This window comes from Acanthochromis polyacanthus, chromosome 10 (genome assembly GCF_021347895.1).
Source record: "Acanthochromis polyacanthus isolate Apoly-LR-REF ecotype Palm Island chromosome 10, KAUST_Apoly_ChrSc, whole genome shotgun sequence".
Classification (NCBI taxonomy): Eukaryota; Metazoa; Chordata; class Actinopteri; family Pomacentridae; genus Acanthochromis; species Acanthochromis polyacanthus.
Window position 1 is genome coordinate 37,290,056 of NC_067122.1, and position 27,316 is coordinate 37,317,371.

General features: G+C 39.0%; 1 protein-coding gene across 1 annotated transcript in view; it reads right to left on the bottom strand.

Annotated features, from left to right (window-relative positions):
- Positions 1–27,316, bottom strand: part of il1rapl2 (interleukin 1 receptor accessory protein-like 2) — a 592,872-nt gene that overhangs the window by 246,873 nt on the left and 318,683 nt on the right. Inside the window, 2 exon segments of the mRNA XM_051954972.1 lie at positions 2,293–2,396; positions 7,695–7,864. Coding sequence (XP_051810932.1) covers positions 2,293–2,396; positions 7,695–7,864 — 274 coding nt within the window.

A 27,316-nucleotide genomic window follows, 5' to 3' on the forward strand; every position in this document is an offset into this window, starting at 1 on the left:
AGGCCAGTTTGTGGCATTTTGCCACTGTTCTTCGACATTTTCTCAAAGTGCTGTGGTCTCCATCCCCCCCACTTTTAAAAACAAACTGACACCCTTGCCCAGGACAGGTCGCCAGTCTGTCGCAGGGCTACATATACAGACACACAATCACACCTACGAGCAATTTAGAGTAACCAATTAACCTCAGCATATTTTTGGACTGTGGGAGGAAGCCGGAGTACCCGGAGGAAACCCACGCATGCTCAGGGAGAAGATGCAAACTCCATGCAGAAAGATCCCAGGCCCACCCCGGGATTCAAACCGGGATCTTCTTGCTGCAAGGCGAAAGTGCTAACCACTATTCCACTGAGCACAACAGAGCTATTTCCATGAAAAATATATTGTCAACCGATAAAGGATGTCTTTATTTTGAGAAATATTAGTAATGTACAGTAAGTGTACATTTCCATTGTGCTTTTAGTTCAGTCTAATACATGGACAGGACAGTCACAGAAGCGAGATTTGGAATCATTATTCCATAATTGTGCTCCATTTGATTATTCATGCTATCACTAACTAAAACAATCTTGGCTGTAGAGATCATGACCACATACAGCAGGAAAGTTACTTTATATCAGGTTTTCCTGATATACACTACCGTTCAAAGTTTGGGGTCACCCAGACAAAAGTGTGAAAACTCACACTTTTATTCACATGCTAACATAACTGCACAAGGGATTTCTAATCATCAGTTAGCCTTTCAACAGCATTAGCTAACACAATGTAGCATTAGAACACAGGAGTGATGGTTGCTGGAAATGTTCCTCTGTACCTCTATGGAGATATTCCATTAAAAATCTGCCGTTTTCAGCTAGAATAGTCATTTACCACATTAACAATGTCTAGACTGCACTTGTGATTCATTTAATGTTATCTTCATTTAAAAAAAAAACCTTTTCTTTCAGACATAAGGACATTTCTAAGTGACTCCAAACTTTTTAATGGCAGTATAAGTTCAACAATAATAAAACCAAAACTTTTTGTGCAAGTCAGCACTTTCAAATGCTTGTGTTTGACCAAAATAATCACATAAATCACCCTGGTTTAAAATGACTGCAATTTGTAAGTGTGATTTATTAAAATAACCTTGGCCATAGAGATCAATCATGATGCATGCTTATTCAAAAGCAAGAACTGAGATGAGGCCCGTGGCTATTGGCTGACAAAATATTTATGTTTTCTACCATTACAGGAGAGCATATTTTAATTCAGTTCATTATGCAGAAACACACACAGCTTCCACCTGCAGGTAAACAAGACTGTATACCTTGTTCCAGGCTACAAAGCCAACCGGTACACATAAGTTTTTTTATTCCTCTCCCACACACAGACCACTGTAGTATCAAACGCTTCCATACACAAACACACACATCCCTAAAGGGCTCACACAGGACTCAGGCCAGTTTGTGATGTGGTGCCAACAGCCATATTGTAAATATTCAATTTACTAAACTGGCAGCGTCCCACAGAACTGGCAGAGCGACAACACACATGTCCTCACAAACACACCTGAGAAAAATGTTTTTGCTATTCTGACCAGACCTCAACAAACGTAATGAAGTAATGTTAAAGAAGAGAACAAAAGCTCCGAGTTTACTTTGACTAGTAGCCCAAACACATAGCAACTCATATTTTTGATGGCGAGTACATTTTTGTTGGAAATCTCACTCATCTGTGTTTTGCAGTATTGATTATTGAGGGCAGAGGGCAGATTTTCCATAAATGCATATTGAGAACTTTTGAATAAAACTCCACATTCTTTTTATTCAACAGAGCTGCCTCTTGGCCATGCAATGTAAATGGACCACCTGTGCAGAGACACACTCAGAGCCAGAAATCTATTCCAGGGTTGTTCCCATGTGATGAAATCAACAATACGGAGGCAACTCCATGAGCACTGCATACTGCGGGTCAGAGTCGGGCCAAAAGTGTTTTGTTCGTGCGCTGGTAAAACCCTCTCAGTGTTTATTTAGTGTTTAGGAAGAAAATGCTTTGGGGCGGGGAGTGAAACTTCCAAATAAAGTCTGTGTTTTGTTCCGTGTACTCTGACCCAACTCCCATTTGGGGAGAGGAGCTGTATTTATGTGATATTCAAAAAGCGTTATCAACAATGCACCTAACTGAACCAGAAATAATCAGACTTCCTTGGGAGAATCTAGGTTGCAGCTATTTTACTTGGGCGTTGATGCATGGCTCTGCAAAGTTACTGGTCAGAATGAACTCAGTTTATGTGTTATTGAGGACTCGGGTTACCTTAGAACGCATGTATAGAATCCATTGTCTTCTAATTCAGCAGATCTGAACCAGATGGAGTCGTCTTCTTTACTCAGCCTGTGACCTGAGAAGATGATGGGCTCCTAAAGGAGACAATACAAAGAATACAGCATGATAGATTCCATTAATAAAAGAAATAAAAAGTGTATTTATTGCAAATCTGCTATGGAAATGACAAACATTGAACCATTCATTTCGAATAAAACGTTTTTCTGTATCTGGAATTGACAAAGGTAATAAAATGAGAATGATTATATTTAGAAAAACAGCAAATTGCTTAATTTAAATGGACCCAAGGTTCAATAAAAGTGCCGTATTTCACTGTAAATGCTACAGAGGTATATATAACATGGATCATAAAGTCTATTTTTAATCTACCTAAATGCTGCCTTACTGTTCAGACATCATCCCCTCTGCTGAGAAAGGTGGATGTTTTGGGGTTTTATTTTATTAGAGCATGTGGGAGCACAGTATGATTTATCAGTCCTTCTGCTTTTGTATGTGTTGGCAATTACTCAGCCAGACACAAACAAGTGCAAAGAAAGTAAAGACGGCTGTAAGTCGTCCTGCAACCAGGCTGCTAGCTTTACTTTTAAGTGACTTTCTAGAACAACAAAGTGCATTTTATCTGGCAATATTGATCAAAGACCTGGAGTGATTTCCAGTTAGCAAATGACAAAAGTGAACACGCTAGAATGAATTCTCTCTCTCTTTTTTTGCAGTGAAAATGGATGAATCTGTTGATAACTGGACTTTTTTTGTTTTTGGTTCTTGAAGATGTTTTACCTCTCATCCATGAGGCTTCCTGACTGATTTAGTCTCAGGTGTTTATTCTCAGCCCTAAATCACATGGCTCATGTTGTTGCTCATGTCTCACGTGCTCTGAGGTGTGAATGACATTTGAGTCATTAACAGGTCTGGGGTTGTCAACAGGCCACGAGCCATGAGGCATGTGATTTAGGGGTGAGAATAAATACCTAGAGGTCCCCATAAGTCATACAGAGTTCAGTGAACCTCTTGGATGAGAGGTGAAAAATCAGCACTCATCACAAAGAAGTCCAGTTGTCGTCTATTGAAGCACTTTGGATTACCATGACCTGGATGACTGAGAATCTGCACAGTAAAATCTGCAGAATTCTCCACATGAGACACACAATAGTACAATAATACTGAATGTCAGGTCTTCTCTCTTCACAAATAATGTAAGTTTTTATCTTGAGATGTCCCTTGAGCTCTTTCACCAGCAATGACAATTGATTTGATGTTTTAACAGCGAGGCAGAGGACCATTTAGACTGTTTAATTTGTGAAATGTATTGTGGAGAAATGGCCCTGAGGAGTTCAAATAAAAGTGACCAAAAAGCAGGAACTAGGACACATACAGGATGAATAAATCTATGGAATTTAAAAGAAGTTGTGGTTGCAATAATAGAGTCCAAATGATGTCCAGAAGCAAAATTTAAACAAAAAGAGAAATCAAGGGAGCAATGCAGAGACAATGGGATGCTTAGATAGAAAGGCAGGTGAATAGATAAATAGACAATCTGACACAGGAAAGGACTGGGCTATATACAAACATACAGGGGCTGACTGGGTAATGAGACATGGTTCAAACTGATCAAGGTGGAGACAGCAAATCAAAAACACCCAAAGGCATGAAACACAAGGTAAATGCCGACGAAATATATTCAAATTAATGTGCGCAGACAAGCAAAGACAGACACCAACAGGAGCAAATGGGAGACAAGGGAAAAGAAAACACGACAGTAAATAGAACGGAAATTGCCACCAGGGGCAGCACCGGTCATGTGGTGAACGAGCATCACTCTAGCTGCTGAGTGTAGGAGAAATGTTGTACTGTCCTTTCATTTTTACACACAGGGTCATTTTAGTCAGATTTTTTCCTGCATCACAGTTTGCAAGGTAACTTACTGAGACTGTAGTTTTAACATTTCTCCCAAAACAGAGTTATGGATATGAAGATCAACTGTAAATGTAACTGTCAGTCAAACTACACATCCTGGATGAGCACTCTTCAGCTTCATTAAACATAGTTAGGTTATGGTTTATGATTTAAATATACTTCCTTGTGGATGCACACACAGGCAGCTGCAGACATCATAGACATGTACAGTGCCTTGTGAAAGTATTCGGCCCCCTTGAACTTTTCAACCTTTCGCCACATTTCAGGCTTCAAACATAAAGGTATAAAATTTTAATTTTTTGTCAAGAATCAACAAGTGGGACACAATCGTGAAGTGGAACAAAATTTATTGGATATTTTAAACTTTTTTAACAAATAAAAACCTGAAAAGTGGGGTGTGCAATATTATTCGGCCCCCTTGCATTAATACTTTGTAGCGCCACCTTTTGCTGCAATTACAGCTGCAAGTCGCTTGGGGTATGTCTCTATCAGTTTTGCACATTGAGAGACTGAAATTCTTGCCCATTCTTCCTTGCAAAACAGCTCGAGCTCAGTGAGGTTGGATGGAGAGCGTTTGTGAACAGCAGTCTTCAGCTCTGCCCACAGATTCTCGATTGGATTCAGGTCTGGACTTTGACTTGGCCATTCTAACACCTGGATACGTTTATTTGTGAACCATTCCATTGCAGATTTGGCTTTATGTTTTGGATCATTGTCCTGTTGGAAGATAAATCTCCATCCCAGTCTCAGGTCTTTTGCAGACTCCAACAGGTTTTCTTCCAGAATGGTCCTGTATTTGGCTCCATTCCTCTTCCCATCAATTTTAACCATCTTCCCTGTCCCTGCTGAAGAAAAGCAGGCCCAAACCATGAGGCTGCCACCACCATGTTTGACAGTGGGGATGGTGTGTTAAGGGTGATGAGCTGTGCTGCTTTTATGGCAAACATATCGTTTTGCATTGTGGCCAAAAAGTTCGATTTTGGTTTCATGTGACCAGAGCACCTTCTTCCACATGTTTGGTGTGTCTCCCAGGTGGCTTGTGGCAAACTTCAAACGAGACTTTTTATGGATATCTTTGAGAAATGGCTTTCTTCTTGCCACTCTTCCATAAAGGCCAGATTTGTGCAGTGTACGACTGATTGTTGTCCTATGGACAGACTCTCCCACCTCAGCTGTAGATCTCTGCAGTTCATCCAGAGTGATCATGGGCCTCTTGGCTGCATCTCTGATCAGTCTTCTCCTTGTTCCAGGTGAAAGTTTAGAGGGACGGCCGGGTCTTGGTAGATCTGCAGTGGTCTGATACTCCTTCCATTTCAATATGATTGCTTGCACAGTGCTCCTTGAGATGTTTAAAGCTTGGGAAATCTTTTTGTATCCAAATCCGGCTTTAAACTTCTCCACAACAGTATCTGGGACCTGCCTGGTGTGTTCCTTGGTCTTCATGATGCTCTCTGCACTTTAAACAGAACCCTGAGACTATCACAGAGCAGGTGCATTTATACGGAGACTTGATTACACACAGGTGGATTCTATTTATCATCATCAGTCATTTAGGACAACATTGGATCATTCAGAGATCCTCACTGAACTTCTGGAGTGAGTTTGCCGCACTGAAAGTAAAGGGGCCGAATAATATTGCACACCCCACTTTTCAGTTTTTTATTTGTTAAAAAAGTTTAAAATATCCAATAAATTTCATTCCACTTCACGATTGTGTCCCAATTGTTGTTGATTCTTGACAAAAAATAAAATTTTATATCTTTATGCTTGAAGCCTGAAATGTGGCGAAAGGTTGAAAAGTTCAAGGGGGGCGAATACTTTCACAAGGCACTGTAGCGGTTGTTACTTGACAGCTTTTCTAATTTGTAGTTTTGGAGTCCATCCATGTGCAATAGTTTGGCATGTACACTACTGTTCAAATGTTTGGGGTCACTAAGAAATGTCCATTTTTGGAAAGAAAATGATTTTTTTCAATGAAGATAACAGTAAATGAATCAGGATTACAGTGTAGACATTGTTGATGTGGTAAATGACTATTCTAGCTGGAAACGGCTGATTTTTAATGGAATATCTCCATAGGGGTACAGAGGAACATTTCCATCAACCATCACTCCTGTGTTCTAATGCTACATTGTGTTAGCTAATGCTGTTGAAAGGCTCACTGATGATTAGAAAATTCTTGTGCAGTTATGTTAGCACATGAATAAAAGTGTGAGTTTTCATGGAAAACATGAAATTCTCTGGGTGACCCCAACCCTTTGAACAGTAGTGTACATATTTGCTGTCTATGTGTATGATTGCCCCTGTAGTGGAGGCACTGCATGCAGAAACTTTGGACTGCACATGAACATCCATGGAGAGGTTGGCGCAAAGTATTGTGAATTTATTCAGATTCATGTCACATGGACCTTCACAGATGCAGAAAGTATAATTCTGCTGGGATGTTTCCCTTAATTTTAGTAGTAATAACACAATTGTGATATTTTTATTGAAACTGTCATTTGATCTGCCCCACATAAGACATATTCTTGTGACAGTCTTGAACCTCTTTATCCACCAACCTTCTTGTTTTTATGACTACCTTCCCTCCTTTAACTCTCTGATCCTAAAACTCTCATCAACTGTAATCTTACTCAACAGATGTAGATTTCATGTATAACTCTGACTTTCTGTTGCACATTTAATGCAGCTTTGTCTTCTCCTTCTGCTATCTGCATGCTACCATTTTAAAAATTCCCTTCACTATGAAAAAAAAACCACAACAAAAACAACAATCTCTGAGCAACAACCTACAAAACCTTCAGCGTCTGAACAGTAAATCTGTTATAAGATCAATGAAGTAAAGCAAAGAGTAGTGATTTTTTTTTCTCGAACCAACAAATCCTTGAGAAAACAATAAGTATTTTAGTCTCTCTTTGTCACGTCGTTGCTCTCTGCTGCCATTGAGGCGCTGTTTTGCTTTACCTGCGTTTGAAACTAACCGACATCCAAATAATTCATTCCTTCTGACATTTGTCTTTGAAATACTTCATAGACAGCAATGCAACACTGAATTTTATATAATTTTCTATCATGATGAGTATGTGTATATGCATATGTGGGGGTGTGTAGACTTTGTTGTGTGTTGTTTAAACTACAACAAGCTGCTTCAAATGGAAGCCAAAGTGAAACTGGGCCATAGGGGATAAATGAAGCTGCTTGAATTAAATAAAATTAATGCAAGCTGAAATTTCCAAATTCTGCCAAAGATTCAGACCGTGCAATAACATCAGTGCTTGTTTTTTTTTTTTCCTGAGACACAGCTGTTTTTCAGAGCTCGACTTCCTGTGCTATTTTGTTGGGGAACCAACATACATCCTGGGCTCAGCACCACCCACAATGACTGTGATTTGTTGAAAGAAATACAAACACGCAAGCAAACAAATCTGACTGTGTGCAGCTATGTCAAGTGAGCTCACCTCTGCATCTCCTTTGTTCTTGTACCAGATGAGGCGCAGCTTGGCGTTGGTGGCCATGGTGTAGTTGGTTCTTATGTAGCTGTAGAACAAGGCACATTTGACCCGGACAGGCTCACCGGCCAGAACGTGGTACTCCTTCAGATCCACCGACCAGTCTATGCAGCCGTCCACTGTGAAGAGGAATGAAAGAGAAAAACAAATTAAGAATGTGACGCTGGCTATATCGTATATCCAACACAGTACAAATACCACTCTGCTCTGAACTCCAAGAGGAAGAAACATTGACAGAAACAGAGAAGAAGATTAGAAACCCAAATAGCTTTTAAAACAAAACATGATCACTCATGAAAACGACTATAAAAGACTTTATATAAGATATAACACTGGCTTTGTAAGGTATAGAGAAATGCCTGACAGGGAGAAAGATGGAAAGAGAATGCAAGAGGGAAAATGTGAGTGACAGGAAGATTATTTTATCTTGTTTTATTTGGCAATATGTTCCTTTACCTTCAAGGCAATATAAGCCTGAATCTATATTTTAAAGGTGTTCGTGAGTTTTCTTTTGTTTTGGGGCAGAAGTGGCAATAGAAGAGAAGATTAAAAGAGTTATACAGAGAAAATGTTCTACATGTTCTTTTATATTTCTGTCACTACCACTGTTTGTGCCTCTAACAAATATAAAAGTAGGAGTTGGAATTGAACTTCTGGTGAAATACAGACAAACTTAATTCATTTTCCTTGTTTTGATTTTATTCTTACAACCAAATGTTTGCCCACTTTGTTTTTCCCACATTGCTTTTCTCAATGCGGTATATTTCTTGAAAGATAAAAAGAGTAATAATAACAGAGAGAAGTGACAATAGACATTCAGAGTAATAAAGAAAGAGGAGGAGGTCGAGACCACATGAAAAGGGAAAAGAAGTGAGAGGAAATGTGCTGCGGGGATGTCGAGGTGAGACCAGGTCAGCTGGAAGGAACAGAAAACAAGTTGTAGATGGAAGACAAGTCAGAGCTGGTGTGACGTAGAGGTCAGTATGGAAAATGACAAGGAGCTGTCCCAAATGGACTTCCTCTCCCTCCTGGCTCCTTCTCTTTTTTCTTTCCTCTCTGACTTCTTCTTCTTTTTCCTCTGGCTTCTTTGTTCTCCTCATGGTCTGAGGCTCAGATAGATGTTCTCTCTTTTAACTGTCACCCTCCAGGCTCTCGCCATGAGGCCTTCCCTCTGAATTACATCCTCTCCCCTGCAGCTATGAAGCCTCTGGATCCGCCTCAGAAGTCCTCCTCAGCCTCACATCCTCATTGTCTCCTCTTGTTTATTATGCAATATTGGCAGGAACTAGTGTGTATGTCATCTCAATATGAACAGATAATAGGCTCGGAACCAAATTAAAGAGCTTTCAGGTTTTTTTCAGCTGTAATATTGTCTGTTTTTTTTTGCACTCGATTGAAACGGTTTATCACAAATGTCATGCCATGTTTTGATCTAAAGAAGCAGCATGTGGAACAATGCACTGTACATTAAACAGTTTACTATTAGCATGCATTCCAGATGTCATCTTTTTAGATCGCGCATCAGTTATTCCGTTTGAGCTTCAAACCACTAACCCACAGCGATGTTAAGATCTTGGATGCCTCTGAGAATAAAGCCAAAGAAATCACAGAAAAGAGCACTCCACTGACTTTCTATGCAGTAATCCAGGTGATTGTGTGAACAGGAGCTGTTCAGGGTCGAAGCAGCAGCAGGAGTTCTTGTATTACAGACTTGAGAAAATGTAAACAAATAGGCTGAAAACTCCAAAGTGCAGATAGATTTTCATCCTGAGACATTTGGCAGAGTTCTTGTCAGGCTGTTGATGCAAAAACTTCACTGATGTTTCACAGATGCCACATTTAACCTGACTATTAACATTAATTAGTAGTGAATAAGATTTACTTTCTCGTTATTTTCATTCTGGATATTTTTTCCTCTTCACTCTCCCACATGTCATGTCTTTTTCTTTATGGGCCTTCTCCCCTTATCTCTTTTTTCCCTGTCAAAATAAAAGCATTAATATCTGAAAATATCTCTAAAAAGAAACAATATAACTTCAGACCCAATTTCCATTCAAACATTGTTTTGGGGTGTAGTCAGATGTGGAACAGGTCAGCCAGAAAAGCTAGAAAAGTATTTCTTTTTAGATTATTGCTATATTATGCTTCAGAAAAATCTAACAAGATTCCATTTAGACTTTTCCTGATGAATAAAAACTATAGATTGCGTCCAAACTCATTTTCTATGCAATGTTTTATCAATTAAGTTAAAATACTGTCATTTAATCTATTTTGCTGCCAGCTTATGTGTGCAGTGCCCTCGAAAAGTCAGTAGAGCAAACAGAACATTTAACTTGTCACTGTGCGTAATTATAATAATAACTTAGCGGCCAATAATCAATGCAAAAATGCAAAATGTCATGGGTTTGAGTCCAACCCATGACCATTTGCCTCATGTCCTTCCCTCACTCTTCTCCCCATGGTCCTCCCTCTCCCTCTTCCTCTCTACTTTCAACTGTAATAAAGGCTAGAAACCTCCAAAAATTACTTTAAAAAATATGATTTGCAAATATTAATAGATACAACAGAAACAAATAAAACAGAAAAAAAACTTAGCGGAATTAGTTTTAAAATTTGACTCAGATAAATGCTTAGCATGCTTTTGGATATCTATAGTTGTTTTCTGTATGCATCTGTATAAAATTAAATATATTTACAATATAAATCTGAAAAATATTAGCTTCACTTTACTGTTAACAAACACGTAGAAGACTGTGTATATTTTATATATTTCTACTAACAGGGTGAGGAGCAATATAACATAGCGAATGAAACAGGAGAAACCAATGTTATCTTTACGATGAAATTTGCATTAAAAGCATAACTTGCTTCCAAAATAAAAAGAATAAAAAGACAAGAGCAGACATTTTCGCCGCAAATATTTGACATGTTGACAAGACAAACTCAGATGAAACCGCTAACATTAAAAATAACAGCATTCCAATTAGGAAAACTTGTCTCTGCATCCTTGCATTGTGCTGTCCAGATGATTTTAATAGAACTGAGCCATTGCCGACTAAATTTGCTTCACTTGTGCCTTTTAGATTTTTGACTCAAGATGCAGACGGTTACTATGGCTACCATTGTAAGTCAATGTAAACATGCTTTAGCGCTCTGTAAAACGTGTCAGGTGCAGTTTGAGTTGAGGTAAGTCACCACTGAAGATTTAAAGACTTCATCTGCTTGCGGTTCAAATTTACAGCTGCACACTTAATTGGTTACATTTATAGATTTAGTAATATGCATTAAGTCATACAGTGACAGGAGAGATTTAGCATCACTGTGTAGATACTCACACACACCTAGCACAAGTAGATTTACGACACACACGATCACTCCTTCACAAATTAGTACTTATCCACAGTACACACACACACACACACACACACACATGCATGCACACGCACACACAAACACCATATTTAACAGCAGACATTTAATCACTGACAAGGCTGACAGATACTCAGACTACAGTCATAAAAGCTTGCTGAGTGTGTGTGTTTTAGCACAATGTGTGTGGGTTTATGAGTTGAGCATGTGTGCAAGAAGCGAAATAACAAATCTGAATGGTAACGAAAACATGCGCTTAAAAAAAAAAGAAGAAAAAAGTGAGTAATAAATAGCTCAGTGTTGACTTTGTGGTTGTAAATTAATGAGCTGACACAAAGTGAAGGTGTGAGTGCAGTCCATTCAACACAGGATGCACCCAGGGCGTCACATTAATAGAAAATCACATTAGCTTGGTCTAGTGGACTAATGCCTTTTGTTTCCGACCATGTTAAACACAGGTCAGACACACACATATACACACTCTAACACATTAGAACAATGGGGCCATATGTAGCTGCGAGCCATAACCAAAGCAAACTCCTGATAATTCATTCATCTTCGCCTCTACACGTGCTTGTGCATGTGTGTTAATCTGTGAGTGTGGGTGTGTGTATATAAGCTCAGAGTGTAAGTGTGTACAGTGGAGTGCAGCTGCCTGCATCTGTAGACATATTAAATGTGTGGGCGAGGTGTTAGCATGGGCAGATATATCATTCCCGTCAGCTCTATCTGCATACGGATGCTCCCAAACAGCAGAATGAAAATAACCCTGGATAAATGGCAAAGTTTCAGAGTTTGGAAAAGAGCAGAGAGTTTTAGGCAAAACACAAACACATTTAGACACACAGCCACAAAAATAAATAAAAAAAAAACACAGAGTCACAGGCCCAAATAGTGGGTTGTCATTTTTTTCCCCCTGTGCATGATATGATTTTGTTCAAGAACAAATATGTGAATGCAGAAAACTGTATTTGGATATGATTTCAATGACAGCAGATTAATTTGTCATATCAGAGCAATTATTGTGTTTCTGATGCTGCAAAATTGCTTTAAAAAGTTAGGTTTTTTTTTTTTGCAGAAAACGCAGCTTTTCTGATTTGTTTTGACTGGAAACACAGGAACTGAAAAACAGTGAGTATTTTTTGTAGTAGATGTTGTTTCCAGGAGGAAAAAATGGAGAATTATTTGGATAGAATACCTCAAACATTCTGTTTATTTGCCAAGGAGCTTTAATAGCACTGTATAGGGATGTGTGGGACGGCAATGGATGGGTGTAATAGCAAAGCAAAGCACTGGGAATTTTATCAAGGTTACTGTCATTTATTTCTTCTCCTTTTTAACATTTGTTGAACATGTTGAACTGATACTAGGTCTTTAGGTGATGGATGGGAACTTTACACTGTGCCATCTGTGTGCATTCTCATATGTCTAATGTCACTCCTGTAAACTGAAAAAGTTTTTAAATTAGTGAACAAGCGGGAAAGGGCTGCACATTTGGAGGGGAAATAATGATTAGTCTATATTTACCATGAATAGATGTAGTGAATCTACACTATCTTACTATTTAAAGAGAAGCTCTCAGTTCTGACCAACTCTTCTGATGGTGTCGCTGTCCATGGTGCTGAACATAATACTTCAAATGGGGCATGATATGAAACTTTTACATATTGTGATTGATGAAAGATTTATTCATTATTTATTTTAAGTCAGTTTCAAATGAGATCAGAGGATGTGATTTTTTTTTCATTTTTATGTTTTGATGATATACAGTAATACAATCTCGCTGTTTTTTTTTTTGTGACGGACAGGAAAAGTAACAATGACTGTAGATTTGGTGCAGCTTCTGTTGCAATGCTGTGTTGTACCTTAGAGGTAAGGAGGGAGCCGAAAGGTAAAGTTCCCAATTTATCAGTAAGTCTACCCTGATCTGCAGTCCTGAACTTTGGATAAACAGACAGAAACAACAACATCGGCAAATACAAGCAGCTGATCTCCACAGCATTAGTAGGTTAACTCTCTGAAATTGCTTGAGAAGTTTGGAAACCTTTGAGGAACTGTTTTTTTCAGAATGTGATAAAGATGCCCCCCGGGTGCCTCAGTGTCTGCTCTGGTCTACCAGGTATGGGAAGCAGGATGGAGGCTTCAGGGCCGACCCAGAACTTGCTGCAGGGATTATATCTCTCAGCTGATCTGAGAGCAGCTCAGGATGCCTCAGGAAGAGCTGGAGGAAGCTGCTGAAAACAGGGAGGAATCTTACATTCCCCTGAAGTGGACTAAATGGTTTTTAGAATAAGTGGAGGATATGATTAAACATTACATTTAATCCCTAAAAATATTTTTTCATTGACTGTATATTAAATCTGTCTGGCTGCATGTTTTCTGCAGTAATAACACAATATTTGTTCTTTCTGCTTTTGGGTTAACATGTTGGAATTATTTAAAAGCAGCTAAACCAAACATCCTATTTTCTTCTTAACTTGGCTTGTTGCCACATCTTTTTATTTTGTCGAACTGTCTCTGTTAATATGCTGCTTGCGGATCAATTTTTGCTTAGATTTTTTTCCCACAAAAGTTCAATTTATTTCATGCTCCGTCTAATCAGCCAAGTGTGATTACAAAAACCCAGGAAGTAAAAGTAAATAACCACAAAATGAAATAACCAGCACAGAATCAAACATGTGAATGTGTTGCAGTAGAAGAAGTGTGGAACTTCATTCACACTGACTTTTGTTTTCAGGGAAAAAAAATCACCTAAATAGACACCAGGAAATTATAAGCATGATGCTAAATCTGGTGCAGCCATCTTTTTAATGTAACTGCACGCTGTCCTTTTTCCAATAAACTTTAAAGAAAGAAACTTGAAAGAAAGAAAGAAAGAAAAAATAAATGGATAAATGCTGCCATAAATTGCCCAAAGGTTGAATCATTATTTTGTTTGAGAAGTGTTTTTATATACTGCATAAATTGGAGTTTTCCAAACAGACTCCCCATTAGATTACATGAATGTAGCTTAGGAGTGATAGTGACAATAGTAAGTGCATATATTCTATTCTATTTAATAGCTGGAGGAGTGTGACTTATGCAGTTTGTGCAAGATGCAGCATTTTTTTTTTTTAGTTCAGGCATGTCACTCAAACATAAAGCCCTTCAGAGCCTCCAGCCTGTCTGCACACCTCCCACAATCCCCTGCAATACCACTACAGCTGCTGCCATAATAATAGCTTGACCTGACCCCCCCCACACACACACACAAATACACACACATAGTCACACACAAGCACAGGTAATGATCCTGACATTCACAAAGCAGTACAAACACACACACACATGCAGAAAGAAAGAAAAAAAGAAAACAGACACGCACCAAAAAGAAAAAACACAGAATGACACACACACACACACACACACACACACACACACACACACACACACACACACACACACACACACACACACACACACACACACACGCAAGTCTATCACCACTGCAGGGCAATTTACACCCTTGGTGAGAGGGAAAAGAATAGAGGGAAAGAAGAGGAGAAACAACAACAAAAAAACAGAGAAAGAAAGTGAGGGAACAGATGAGAAGGAGAGAGTGACAGTCATTTGGGCCAGTGGTTTGTGCTGATGTTCAATTTCAGCACACGACCAACTTGATGGTTACTCTTTTTCTCCCAACACATTTATGTGACTAGGCTTTAGCCGAGATAGAGCTTTATATATATGCCTCGAGGACAAACTGTATCCGTGTGTGTGTGTGTGTGTGTGTGTGTGTGTGTGTGTGCGCGCGTGTGTGTGTGAAGGGGAGTGAGGAGAAGCATGAGAAAGAGTGTTTGCCATTTGCAAAATGACTCCTCAAAATAAGGTGCACTCCCGCAGAAACTAGAAATCTACACACACACATACAGAGTCATGTTTCTATGACTTTAGAGTACCTTACGTTGACATGCATCCATTTGGTGGAGATCTGGAGATTTATTCTCATCTTAACCACAATTACAATTTGCCTAACCTTAATCGCACTCTATCCTTAAAAGAAATTTAATGATTTATGTCACAGGGATTTGCTTTTTGTCCCCATAAGGAAGACACGTCCCCATAACGTGACTGCATAAACAGATTTAGGTCCCCACAACATGAGTAATATCCACCCACATACACGCGCACACACCAAAGCAATCTATTTTATGAGCTGTATGAATATGGTAATACATGTGTGGGTTATGGCCTTCATTCATTTCTATGGCGTTACAACAGCATTTATCAACACACAAGGCTTGTAGCACCACAGCGCGCGCGCGCACACACACACACACACACACACACACACACACACACACACACACACACACACACACACACACACACACACACACACACACACACTTGCATCAGGCCTGAATAAATGGAGTTGACCACAATCTGCCCTCTGTCTAATGCTACCAAACAGACTGAAATATATTCACTCTCATATGAGGAAACGCACACACGGACACACACACACACATTCCAACTATTCTTTCAAACAATATTGTTGAACAAAAGAGAGAAACATGTGACATATATTAAACCAAAACTGCAGCAGCAAAAACACTGTTTGGCTTGACCTGTGTATTGTGCTGATGATTGAGAGCGTGAGTGGACGGTGGGCTTTGTTGAACAATGACAACATATAATAACACAGTGTTTTGCACACAGTAAGACCCTGAGGTGACTGGAAGAATAATATTAAATTAATAAAATATGTACATAAATACCGGGAGGTGAAGGAGACGGGAGCTATAACCTCTATTCATCATAGAGTCCAATATAGTATGGGGTGCAATCAAAAAGTACAAATTTTTCAGCTATATGAAGCTAAACTGTGCCTGAGTTAAAGTTTGTCTACCTTCCTCTATAAGGTAGTCACCTTGTGCATCAGTGAACTGCTCCCAGTGCTAATGCCACACTTGTAGCTCTACCTGAAAGTCCTATTCTGGATGTATAAGCACCATCCATGACGAGTACAAAAGACGAAGAAGTTGTAGGAAACTGATTCTGATGACTAGGATGGACCAGGAGTGATGATTCTGTTTGTACGACTAAAAAGCTTATACAATTTCAGTGCACGATGAGCATGTGTGCTGTCATGATGGTGCAACCGAAAGCTCTCCCTCAAAACATTACAGTAGAACTCTGTGTTGATGGTCTGATCCGTGGTAATAGAATCTATCACTTTTATTTTTCCCATTCATTACTCCGCCAAGGAATGCGGTGGAGTTATGTGACCATCGGTGAGTGTAGGTCTGTCTGTCTGTCTGTCTGTCTGTGTACAACATCACTCAAAAACAGACCAAAGGATTTCAGATGAAATTTTCACTAAGGTCAGAAATGACACAAAGACCAACTTAGATTTTGGCAGTGATGCGACTTATAGTCTGGATCCATGGATTTGTTAAAGATTTCTGTATCATTGCAAGATAACAGCATGGCGTCACTGTAACTATGACAACAAGTGAACACTACATCACCTGCCTGCTGATAATCACATGATTGTGATCCTACTATAAACCCACTGCTGTGGACTTATCAGGACTTATCCATCGGAAGTGATACAAGGAACAACTGATTAAATTGTGGGAGTGTTTCTGAGTCCCATCAATTCCCACCACCTGCTACATATTTAGGTTGCGTGATTCGGTATCTCTACATAATGTACACATACATAACACATGCCTGTGCTCAGCACAATGTCATTCTGTTAGTGGGTACATCTATTTTGAATGGGCACATTCTATGTTGGTGTAATTTCTGACCATCAATAACTAATAAACAAATGCTACATTTCAACAAAAATATGCTGCATTTCTGACTCCTTGGTGGAGTACTGCACTGTCTGAGTGCTTTTCTTGTTTTGTTTTTGTAAGCAGCTCTACAGTGCATTCTGGTTGTGTTGTCATGCATTTCAACAGAAGGTTGCTCTCTCTTTGTTTGCTAAAAGTTGAGTTCTCGGCTAGTTTATGGAAGTCAAGGGCATCTGACTGCCACTCAACACTTCTGGAAAGTTAAAAAAACAAATCTTTAAACTAATTACTAACTAACTAAAGCATCTTCATGGATTATTTCTTGTCTTAAATGCTTTCTGAAATACATTTTGTTGATTGTTTTATATAAAATATGCAAAATTTTCCAAACAAACCACGATGTTGGTCTGGTTTAAAATTGGGGAGTAGATAACCTACAAGTTGAACACATCTCCAAATAGGTGTTTGCACCATTGTAGGGGGTGTGCCCTGTGTTGGATTCCTGTTTCAGTTATTCATTGTGACACTATGTAGTTGTACATCCATCAATGCTGTACAATGCTGGGAAACCCTTGTAGACACATATGATAAGAGAGAGAGAGCACACTCTTGGTGCTAATTTTACACCACTTCATCAGTCTTCAGCAGCTTCTTCTACAGAAAACTGCTGTTTGGTCTTGAATCATAGATAGACATATCATAGATGCAACACTTGATCTTCAACATGAAGGTCGGTGCATCCCAAGTCTGTTGACAGAGACCCTAAAAGACTTGGACATAGTTCTCCTTCTGCGGATCCATTGTGAAATCACAAATCTGTGCCAGCAAGTGGCCACAAAAATGCATACGTTGTGATGTTGATTCTGCAAAATCATCTTTACTCACAGGAGTAGCTGGTCTTGTTGCATGTGCCTAGCCGAAAGATATTCAGTATATCTAAATTCATTGAAAAGTGGATCAATTGTTCTGCTACAAAAGGCAGGTAAACTGAGCAGTGCAGCTACATGGGTCCCCATTTCCCAAACAGTACTAAACACACAAACTGTGTACACACATTCATAAATAATGTACCACTGCAATCATTACATTTTTCAACTGAAGCTATTGTAATAATTATAAGATCCAGAAGCGTCCGGGCTCTGTTTATCATTTCACCAGTCCACAAAACAAACTAGTGTTTGCCACAGTTGTTTAGACAGTAAAATTGGAACTTCAAACCCAACCACTGAAACCTGAAACTCATCTACCAAATCTCTAAACCAAGTCTGCTTTACACTTTCATTTCCAAATCACACTTTTTGCTAAACACTACTCACAGTTCTCCACATTAGCCACAACATTCACAATGAAAATCTCCTGTGTTCCTTTGGAAAGCAGCGCCGATCCCATTGCCAAGCTTTATTTACCAACTGGCAACACTCGCTCCTCACAGGTGTAAACATGAGTTGCTTGGTTGTTGACTTAGAAATCAGAGCTTTTTGGAAGATGAAACGACCACAGAGGAGCTTTGGGTATCGGAGGAAAATGGAGGTTAATGGTGAAGCTGGAAGTTAAAGAGGAAGAGCAGGAGGAGGTAAAGCATGAGGAAAGACTGTTGTCTCAGGTGACATCAGGGCCGCAGTGGCTGATCATGTGCTCAACAAAGGACTGAGTATGAGGGAGATCGGACAGAGAGTTCAGCCCAACTTGAACTGTTATATAGGGGCTGGAGTCTATCCCAGCTGACTCAGGGTGAAGGCAGGGGACACCCTGGACAGGTCACCAGTCTATCACAGGGCTACATGTAAAGACAAACAACACACTCACATTCATATCAATGGACAATTTAGAATTATCAGATAACCTGAGCATGTTTTTGGACTGTGGGAGGAAGCTGAAATACCTGGAGAAAACCCACATATGCACAGGGAGAACTTACAAACTCCATGTAGAAAGAACCGTGGACCCCAAACCCGGGATCTTCTAGCTGCAAGACAACAGAACTAACCATTGAACCACTGTGCAGCCTCTCCTGCTACTATATGCTTAATGCAATGCTGAAACCCTTTATCTTATTTTTTCCAGGTTTGTATCAGTTCCCAAATACTTTATTTTTGGGGGAAAAATACACTTGCGTGTTTATGTAGCAGACAAATTTTACTATATCGATCTTTTATGACAATCTTTAGTGTAACACTGAAAATGCAAAAGGTATAAACCTTCTGATGAGACATTCATAGTATTTATTTTCTTATTGAGCACATCACTGTGTTTGGTACAAAGATTTATTGTCATGTAAACTACTATTCAAAAGTTTGGGATCACTTAGAAATCTCCTTATTTTTGAAAGAAAAGCAGTTTTTTCAATGAAGATGACAGTAAATTAATCCAAAATACAGTCTAGACATTGTTAATGTGGTAAATAATAATAACTTTATTTATAGAGCGCTTTCCGTAAAGTGCTGTACACAGAAATAAAAACAGATAACTATTCTAGCAGGAAATGACAGATTTTTAATTGACTATCTACATGGGGTACAGAGGAACATTTCCAGCAACCATCACTCCTGTGTTCTAATGCTACATTGTGTTTGCTAATAATGTTGAAAGGCTAACTGATGATTATAAAACCCTTGTGCAGTTATGTTAGCACATGGATAAGAGTGTGAGTTTTCATGGAAAACATGAAATTAGAAGATGAAAAGTTTGGAAATCTTTCTTTTTGTATTGTACTGAAGTGTTTTTTTTTCATTTGTCGAACTAAGTAACTAACAAACTAACTTGCCTGAGTGACCCCAAACTTTTGAATGGTAGTGTACACGATACATGATGATGCACAACAGAATAAGACAAAACAGTTTTGAAGCAGGGTTTCCATTGGCTCATTTTCTTGAAAACACAAAACTCTACAAATATTAAGCAAAAACTTCAGAAAGAATGTTGAAACAACTGTAAAACAAACAAAAAAAACTGCAAGGAGAGGAACCTCTACCAGAGAGAACGTATTTTATTTTAACTTTATGATGGTTTGAAGACAATCCTGTGCCTGTGCTGGGAGTCAGAGACAAATGGAGACAAAAAACAGATGTAACAAAATGAACTAGTGCTGTTGGGTCTTTCAGTATTACTGCCACTGTGTACCAGCACTGTATGAGATTTGGATTACAAACTAGAATGGATTTAGATGTCCAAATGGGAACATATATTTGTGACAGAGCATTAAAAACAATGATTATCAACTTGAAAAAGCTCTAAATTGTCAGCATATGAACAACCATTTTAGTTGATTTATTCAGTCTGACTGACATTGTGACTTCTGTGCGTTTATCAGAAATAATCATGACTGAGCAGTTTCGATGTGTTCTTTATTGTATAAATGACATAAACCTCAAATGGTTATGTGTAGTTCTGGAGTAAAGAGTGCCATATTCTAAATGATTAGATGCAGTTTTAGTACGTTTCAGTCATTGTCGCAATCAGGTTTTATGAACCAAACTGATTGCAGAGACGATGCAAACGTGCAGTCTGTCAGTGAATTCATGAACCCCTCGTTTCATTTTCATGTGACATTTGATATGATCTTTTTCAAATGTGGTGCTTTTGAGTTTTATCCTGCAGTACAGCTGAAATTGGACTGAATTAAGACACCCTTTGTACACCAAGTATTAATACGTGATTTTAATATGGGAAAAGACATGTTAATGGAAATGGAAATATATGCCATCAGATGAGCCGGGACACATTTGGAGGGGATCAAATTTGAACTGCATTTCTGTCAGTATTTAGTGTACATGTGCTGTTAAAAGAAATGCTTGTTTTCAGGACTGACTGTGCTAGGGGATTCTCCATCATTCACACCTTTAAATGGTAGTATTTATATAGCGCTTTTATCCAAAGTGCTTTACATGATACGTCACATTCACCCATTCACACACTGATGGCAGAAACTGCCATGCACGGCACTAACCACGACCCATCAGGAGCAATTAGGGGTTAGATGTCTTGCTCAGGGACACCTCGACATGAGCACGAGGGGCTGAGGATCGAACCGGCAACCTTCCAGTTACAAGACGGCCACTCTACCTGCTGAGCCATGCCGCCCTTTAAAATTCATAATTAAAAATTGTAATTAAAGTACTCGCTGGTGGACTTTGAAGAAGGTTTGATTTGTACATGACATTTAATGCTGCTGCCTAAATACAGCAAGAAGCCCTAACTTCTCCAGATACCCTGTGCTATGTCCACCCACTATGGTCGGTCCTCCTAAGGAATAATCCCACTGTTACTAAGCTAAAGCTCTATCTACAACCAGCTGCTATGTCCTTTCAAAATTGGAAAGCCAAAGCCATTCAGAAACATCTACAGGAGCTTCTTGTTTTCTTCTGCATTCAGTATGAGCAGCAATGTGGCCGAAGTGCTACATGTGTTCACCTCTGAACCCCTTTAGAGCAGAAACTGTGAACTAGACATTAAATTAGCTCAGTGATGGAAATGAAAACCAAAGTAACCACATTTGTTGCCAACTCAGCGAGCGACATAAACTAACAGACATAATGAAACAATTGTGGGTGCTACCAAGATTATGAGAGCATTTTTCATTGCCAGGTGTAAATGCAAAGACCCATATTATTATTGAAAGCAGGCATAAACTCACTGTTAACTGCTGTAGAGAGATTATCTGGTGAAACAGTCGATCTCCTTTTCTTTCTATCCATTTCTCTGCCCTGATGCTCTGCTACTTTAGTCATTTGGTGAACCACAAACAGGTCAACCACTACAAGGTGTGCTTGTGTTTTGTGCTATTCTCACTACTGAGGGTTGTGGATGTCAAACCTCACACAGACACACACTCTGTTTCCATTCTAGCTGGAAACATTGATATCATACCATGTGTTCAATAGATACCAACAGGAGCTGTACTGTACATCTCTTCTATCTAAATCATGAACTGGTTTATCAAACAGAACAGACTCTTCCATCTGAGTGGAATAGAGTTTTCCATTTTTAGTAAACTAGCGACATCACTTTTCCCCCAGAAGAAGCTTTTGTTGTGGAACTGCTTTGGAGCAAACAGTCAGTGAGTCCCGCAACAGACAGCACCATCTTACAGAGGAGGAAAAATGTGATTTGAACGGTCCGGTTGGAGGCGAGGATCAAGACCATTTCCAACTGAGTTATAGTCCCGCCACGGGCCTCCTGACACAGTCGCTGCTTGTGCCATGTGCAGCTGATTCGTGGAAATAAAGCTCAGAGTATTGGAAATTTCCACAACATCTTTGGTTGGCTGTTAGCATTTGCAAATCAGGTCATGAAACACAAAGAGAAGTAGGTAGAGCAAGGGAGCAAAGAGACGAATGGTTTGGGAAGAAGAGGGGGAAAAGGAAAGAATGGGAAGGAAACGTAGAAGATGAGGGAGTAGTTTTGTCAAGAAGTACTTAATGAAAAGTAATGAGTCCCATTTCCCTGGGAAGCAGAACACATTGGCCTTCCTATTAACCATAATAACTCCTGTAGAAGTTTATATGGATAGATGAAGGGATGGATAGAGGGAGGTATACATGGAGGATGAAGAGGAGAAACAAAGGAAGCGCCTGTGGAAGGACAAAAAGGCTCGTATCAGGAGAGATAACATAGACGATGTTTCCTCATTCAGCTACTTTTCACTGAATAATGACAGTGTAAACAGAGGTTAAAAAAAGGGCAAAGATAAGAAGAGGATGATACGAAGAAGTAGTTTGTAGCATTTGCAACATATATAAATCATTGTCAAATTAAATGTGGTATCTGGGTATATAATTAAAATAATAAACGAGATCAAGGTGGAGATGACTGACCCTGGAGGAAATGGTGCTGTTTCTGAAAAATAACACAATATATTCCATTAAACCAAACACCTCCTGGCACAATTTACACACATCTTCTTTTTCTCAATGTTAAGAGTTTGTCTGTCTGCCATGTAAACACATTTTTGAGCTTCATTTATGCTGTAAAGACACTGCCCTTGTCTCAGGACAGAAAGAAAAACAAGTCAGTACCAATACAAATTGTGAAAATGACAATCAGTTTTTTTGTATGAGTCAGGCAGTACCACTGACTACACTGGACATACTATTTGTCATTCAAATGAACAGATTCTTGAAAAAAAAAAAGAATGAAGCAGAATTAAGTTGGGAAAATGCCCAAAATTCTGCCAAAGGATGAAGGAGGGGAGAGAAACAAACAGAAATGGGAGAAGACAACATTCAGAAATGTTCAATGGAATGTAAATACATGCAGCCAATTTAGACAACACGTGGGAGGATGTGTATACAACCAGATCAATGGAGAGATGTAAGGGAGAACGGTTTTACGAATCTGATGGAAACACGAAAATTGGGTCGGAAGAAGCACGAGGAGATGAAAGAAGGGAAAGACAAAGGCGATGAGAAGAAAAACTACAAGCTGCATCCAGAATTTAATCAATTACCTGCATCTGAATTGCGGATGTGCGAGTGTCTACTATTTCCACCTAATTGTATGTATTTCTCTGTGTTTACTACAGTGCTGTTTGTATCACATTTACCTCCCTCTTGCTGATCATTAAAATCGAAGCTAATCTCGGCTGGCTGGACTGGCTCATGGGCAGAAAAACTGATGATATATTTCATGTTTATTCACATAATGATAGTTTGTACTACTTGCTGATCTTGCTGGCCGTTAATGAAAGGTCCCCAGTGTCTTTATCATTATTATGAGCTGTTGTAAGCAGCACCATGAGGAAGGTGCTGGGTGCACCTACATAACTCAAAATAAGGAGAAAAGGGTAATATTGTTTTTTTTGGTTCAGACACTTAAAACAGAATATGTGTAGAACCACTACATGCATATATATGGGTTCTGTAAAGCATTTTTGAGACAATTTGAATTATAATTGGGGCTATATAAAAAAAATTAAAATTGAAATGTGGTCATAAATAAAACTGTAGATATCAAACATTCGACAGTGGTTATACATTGCCACCATTCACAAGGAAAATGTCCATTAGAACTTAACAATTGCAGCCTATTTTACAGTTTTTATGGATGCTATTTTTAAAAAACAATTTAGATTAACTTTTCTATTATTTTGCGGTTGAGTTGCCCCATTTTAAAGTGTAAAAACAATCTAAAAAAATGCTTGAAGTATTTTTTTCAGTTTCAAACTTCATCTGCTTGGCTTAATAAGCATAATCAACATATAAAACGAAAACGATTAATTTCACATATTTGCACACATTTCAGGTTCCAAATTAGTGCTTGAATAAAGTGTACTTTCAGTACAAATTCTCATGACCCACTCATGTTGATTTTAAGTCAGCAAGTCAATTTGATCTTGAACAGAAGAGTATTAATTTATCAGCATCAGTTCATAAAACAAAAAAATTCAAAATGTAAAATAACATTCTTTAAAAATCTCTGTCACATAAAACTATTGTATTTGATATGTAGGTCTTTCCACTCATCCATTATCTATACACCGCCTAATCCTCATTAGGGTCACGGCTGACTTAGGGTGAAGGCAGGGGACACCTGGACAGGTCATCAGTCTGTCACAGGGCTACATATAGAGACAAACACGGACAATTTATAGTTATCAGTAAACCTCAGTGTGTTTTTGGACTGTGGGAGGATGCCGGAGCAACCGGAGAAAACCAACACATGCACAGGGACAACATGTAAAATCCATGAAGAAAGAACATTTTTCAGTGAAGATCACATTAAATGAATGATAAATCCAGTGTAGACATTGTTAATGTGGTAAATGACTATTCTAGCTGGAAACGGCTGATTTTTAATGGAATATTTCCATAGAGGTACAGAGGAACATTTCCAGCAACCATCACTCCTGTGTTCTAATGCTACATTGTGTTAGCTAATGGTGTTGAAAGGCTCATTGATGATTAGAAAACCCTAGTGCAGTTATGTTAGCACATGAATAAGAGTGTCTGAGTGGCCATAAAAACTTTTGACTGGTAGTGTACATCATTCAAATAGCTCATGTTATGCTGAAAATACAAGATCAATGACCTTTTTGTGACTTTCACCTGAATTTGTACACATTTCATATATTAAGTCCTAGAAAATAAATGGAGCAGACCCCAGAGGGTAAAATGATCATGATTTTTTGGCTGTTGTCTGGTTAATGTGCTTCCAGCAGCCTGTTTTTGCACTGAACCAAAGCAGGGCCAAAAGAAGTCCCTTCAAGTCCAATCATTTAGAGGAGATGTGCCAACAGTTGGCATCTCCCATAAACTGTATAGTATATATATATAATACACAGTCTGTGGCATCTCACAGTGGGTTTTTTTCTATTTTTTTTCTATCTTTATTATCTAATGGCTTTGAGAAATGATCAACAGAGGGTAGGTACAACTCAGTGCAGCTTTTCATTTACTGTATCAGATACATTTAAGTTTTATATCTTCTGTGGCTCGCCTTATGTTTTGGATTGTAGCTTTGTCTGCTGTTTATTTTTGTTTACCATGCCACACACCTTCTTATTTCAGCTGCAAGACTTGAGAAAGACTGAAATCATTTAACTGCTCTCCTGTATCTTCAGTCTTGTTGACACTGTGACCCAGTTTGCGTTTTGTTTCTCCTCAGAGACATGTAGAATCTGTACTCATGCTCATGCAAGAGGCTCAGATTCATGACTGCTGTTGCCTGATTTAAGGGGAGGGAGGCATGATGCTGTTTATACCCAGCTCCCTTCAGGGTCCAGCTCTGATCGGGTCACTTGCTGCCGATGCCAGGGCTTGTCCTCGAGTTGCTTGAACTCCAAGAGCACCTCAGATTTTTTTTTTTTTTTTAGTTTGGCTCTAATTTAGGATGGTTCTCTGGCTGCTCTCACCTCATGAGAACGAGGGCCAATTTGGCCACGATCCTCCACAATCTGAGGGACAGGAAAAGTACAGCTAAAATCTTACGTAACATTAACTAAGCGTTGTTCACTCAGGTCATGAGACATTCTCAAGCTAAATTCAATATTTTATGACGACTAACAGACAAACTAACAGACAACTTCAAACTGACTAAACTGACTAAACTGCACAAACTCAACTGAGACTTGACGGGTTGCACATGTGCAATTCTCAATCAAAACAACAGACAATTCAGCTTTGAGTGAATGTGAGAAAACTGTCCTCCAAGCCGAACCAGACCACTGACCTCTGTCAGACTGCTTCTTTGTCTCGTAGTGTGTATTTATATGTTCACGTCTCCGGTTCGCTCCATTTGTCACCGTATCGATGGAGCGTACAGAGCAGTCGTTCTGGCATTTGTCAGTTCTCTAGTGTGTAACCGACACACACACACACTCCGACACACAGGGTCCCCTTTGCTTTCCTCCTGCCCGTCATTAATAAAGAGAAGTGGCTGCACACCTGTTCGCTGACAGCACCCTACTGAGAGAGGGAGCGAGACGGGCAAGAGTGTGACAAGGTTTGGAAAAAAGGTAAAGGAGGATGAGTTTGGGGGAGAATAATTAATACATAAGAAGGAAACTTTCCGATAAAAACTGAAATTTCCTAAGATTATGTAGGTTATCCAGTCCTTTCCCTGTAGGGCTATTATATTTTTCTGCAGTTTCACAACTCGAAAAGTCATTAAAACATGATCTGCAGCTCCAAAAAGGGACTTTTGGCACTATTTAATACAAGAATTTCCATCAGTGTTGGTTTCACAATGATTATTAAGGAAATCATAATAACTAATTTAATACTCGGCCAAAGTATACGACAATGTGACACAAACCAGTGCTGCGATGATCAGCACTGGTTTGTCTGTCTGTCTGTCTGTTAGCAAAATTACTCACTGACTAACGGATTTGGACGGAATTTTTAGAGAAGGTCAGAAATGAAATAAGGATAAAGTGATTAGATTTTGGCAATGATATGGCTCATAATCTGGATCCACGGATTTGTTTAAGATTTTTGTGTTATGTGAGATAGTGGCATGGTGTCGCTGTAACTGTGACTACAAATGAACGCTTTAACTTTTGCTAATCTTTTTATGGAAATGCATTTTCTACTGGATAACTTTTATTCGTGAGTATCAGAATTACATTTCACCCATCATAGCTTTCCATTTATTGTATTGCTGTCCAACTGTTGCTCCTTGTCAACCAACCAATCATCTACTGTATTAGGTGGGTGAGACTTATAAGTTTGTGGATGCAGGATGCAGGTATAAGCCTGCCATTGGCTGCTTATTTCACATTGCTTTGTCCTTCCTTTCTATTTATCTGCATGTTACAGTTTTCTTGGCTACAGGACACAGCAGCAACAACAAAAACAACAGCAACAACAACAAAAACAACAACCTCTGAGCAGCAAACATTGAAAATTTCAAGTTTTGCATAGAATCTGGATGATGCAATAAAGCATTTTTTTTTTTTTGGCATATTTTAAGGGAACACCA